General features: G+C 35.0%; 1 protein-coding gene across 1 annotated transcript; it reads left to right on the forward strand.

The window, feature by feature from the left end:
* Positions 1-603: 603 nt before the first annotated feature.
* LOC140147772 (beta-4C adrenergic receptor-like) lies at positions 604-2,015 on the forward strand. The gene has a single exon (XM_072169524.1). It carries the CDS (start codon positions 647-649, stop codon positions 1,793-1,795), a length of 1,149 nt encoding a protein of 382 aa, XP_072025625.1. The 5' UTR covers positions 604-646; the 3' UTR covers positions 1,796-2,015.
* Positions 2,016-3,309: the final 1,294 nt, after the last annotated feature.

Here is a 3,309-nt window from a genome sequence, read left to right on the forward strand (position 1 = left end):
CAGCATAGTAGTCAGGAATCTACAATAAGAAATACATCAAAGATACTGATGGAATAAAAGAAGCAGATAAATACTCGGCATGCTCGGGAGACCATTAGGATAGAATTTTGCACTGAACTTTGCTGACTGCTAAATTTTGGATGCGGAGAGCACAACACACTGCAATGCGTTTATCTTCTTTTTGAAGCCTGCACTTAAAGAAGAAGAAGATTTATTGTGTGATATACTTCCGATCAAGTGGCTATTCTTGCGTTGCCCAGGACACATTTGCATAGTGGCATACTTTTGGCTCTGTTGACTCTTCAATTGTATACTAAAAGATAAACTAAACTTTTATAAAATAAAATATTCTCCATAACAAAACCACTCTACTTTAACCAAAGGTAAAAAACTTAATAATATAAAATCAGGACAACCGCTGACATTCACTGATTGCATCAATCGATATCGTCATTGTTTCAGCCAGTTTCATGTCTTCTTATCGTCATTACCACATTACCACAGTATCCTATTAGAACTTTGAAGTAATATTGATATCAACACGAAACCAGGCTATGTGTTTTCCGCATTTATTTGAACTACACATTTCGCTATGGAATCTAACTGTTCTGAAAGTGCGTTGAATTCAGGATGTGGCACCAAATCCATGTCTGCGTTGCATTTTGAAAACGATAGCAGCAACGAACCGTTTCCTTTGTTCATTCACAGGGACATATACCAGATTGGTATTTGTTCTTTCTTCATGTTTACAATCATTATTGTTTCTATATTAGGAAATATTGCTGTTATTCTAGCTATTTATAAAACCCCAACGCTTAAGGAAGACGTGTCTAATATCTTCCTGATCAATTTAAGTACTGCGGATCTTTTCAGCGCCATATTTGTAATGCCATATAGTTCATTGGCGCTCATCTCTGATGATTGGTTGTTTGGGACCAAGTGGTGCTCAGCTCAATGCGCCTTAAACTACTGCTGTATCATTGTCTCAATGGTAACGCTTTCTTTCATTAGTATTGACCGTCAATTTGTTATTGTATACCCTCTGCAATTTTCATCAATCATGACAAAGAAACGAATATACATTCTGATTTCGTACACTTGGATTTCAGGAGTTGCCTTTGCCATAGTGCCACTTTTTGGTCGATGGGTTGTATATGACTATTGGGAAATAGTGTGCGCGATAGCCTGGGATTCATACCGAGATAAAGGTGGCTTAACGTATGTAATAGTTGCCTTCATTGTGTGTTTCATGATTCCCGCCATTGTAATGACAATCTGTTACATCCGAATTTACCGAGAAGTTACGAGACATTATAAGCGCAGACTAGAGCACCAGCAGCACCACATAGGCATTGAACAGCTCAATGAGCAAAGGAAGATTCTTGTCAGTTTTTCTGTGATTGTGCTTATGTTCTTTTTCTGTACTACGCCATTTTGCGTAACAAAAGTTATCAAGATATTTATCAGTTCTGATGCAATTCATAATTGGATAAATGTCATGGCAACATACATGCAATACTTAGCTAGTGCAACAAACCCATTTATTTATGGGATATTCAGATCGGATTTTCGCACAGCCTTCTTAAAAATCTTATCCAAGACCAGGAGGAACTCGAATCAAGTTCATCATGCGAATGAGACAAATAACAAAGGTACAAAAACTGGCATAGTTTGCTATAAAGATGACCAAGTGCCACAACTGACTCCCACTTCACTATTTATATACAATAGAAAGTTCGATAGCGTAAATACTGCAAGGAACTTGAATATTGGAAATGAGATAAAGTATATTTAGGATATGATATCGGTAAGACAAATAGAATTGACTCAGAATTTTTCGTCATGGGCGCGTTCTGGATTCGTGTTCAAGAGGAACATCTTCTGATAGATATTTCATGATTAAGGCCAGGAATCATGTCAAGTTTATCAACTTTGTGGCTTGATGATTGTGTTTGTACTAAAGGTACTACACGTTTTCAAAGAAGACGATAAAATATCAGAACGCATCCGATGTATTCAAAATATGTAACTTATTTTATGTTTCAATATTGAGTCTGATGAACATATTTGAAAACCTGCATCAGAATGCGTCTGTGTTCGAAATCTGCTACATCATGTACATTGACCACATTGCATCGTTCTGTTTTATTTTATCCAATCATCATAACAACATCATAGAAAAACAAACAACGTACTAATAATATATAATGTAAATCTAAATAATTATTAATTGTTTTATATCATTATATTATATTATATCATTATATTATATTATGCCGTAAATAGTCAGCTACGAGATTTCTTAGCAGAAAATAATATTCTCGTTGAGCAGCAGTCAGGCTTTCGTGCCAAATATTCAACATCTAGTACATTGCTTGATGTAAATGACTTCATTTTGAATAACATGAAAAATGGTCTTATAACTGGTGCAATATTTTTAGACTTAAAAAAAGCGTTCGACACTGTCAATCATGAAATTCTTTTATCCAAATTGTGCAATTTAGGAATTAAAGGTACTGAGCATAAATGGTTCACAAATTACGTAACTTCCCGGTATCAGTCCGTTGTTATTAATAGTGTTTTATCTGATTCTTTGAAAATTGATACCGGCGTGCCACAGGGCTCAATACTGGGGCCACTTTTATTCATTTTATATATTAATGATATGACAAGTGTAATTGATGATAAATGAAAAGTTGTTTTATATGCGGATGATACAGCTCTGTTTTATGCCTCTAATGATTCTGATAATCTGCAGTCTGTTTTAAATGTTCAGCTAGACAATGTTGGTAAATGGTTGTGTCAAAACAAACTCACATTAAATGTAAAAAAGACAAATCTTATGCTTATTGGCACACCCCAGAGACTGGTAAATTTTAAACATGTTCGTGCAATTGTTAATAATGAAGAATTATGCAGAGTTTCCCATTGCAAATATCTGGGTGTAATTATTGATGAACATATGAATTGGAACTGTAACACTGAAAAGTTATGTAATAAGATTAGTAAAAGAATTGGAATTGTCCGCAGACTCCGGTCTTGCCTCAACATCAATACTTTGAATATTTTGTACAAATCCATGATTTTACCCGTTTTTGATTATTGTGATGTTGTTTTTAGTAGCTGCAGTGGCCTAAATCTTGATCGACTAGAAAAACTTCAGAATAGGGCTGCCAGGGCAATAACAGGTTATCCCCCTGGCATAGTGCTACAGAGCTTCGTCATAAACTTGGATGGATTAACATTAAAAATCGATGGTTAATTCACAAGTGCATTATTGTGTTTAAATGTTTAAATGATCTTGTTCCT

Source organism: Amphiura filiformis, chromosome 3, assembly GCF_039555335.1.
Source record: "Amphiura filiformis chromosome 3, Afil_fr2py, whole genome shotgun sequence".
Taxonomy (NCBI): domain Eukaryota; kingdom Metazoa; phylum Echinodermata; class Ophiuroidea; order Amphilepidida; family Amphiuridae; genus Amphiura; species Amphiura filiformis.

Bases quoted from the DNA above. Each gene is read 5' to 3' on its own strand.
- LOC140147772 (XM_072169524.1), top strand. From the start codon at position 647: ATGTCTGCGTTGCATTTTGAAAACGATAGCAGCAACGAACCGTTTCCT.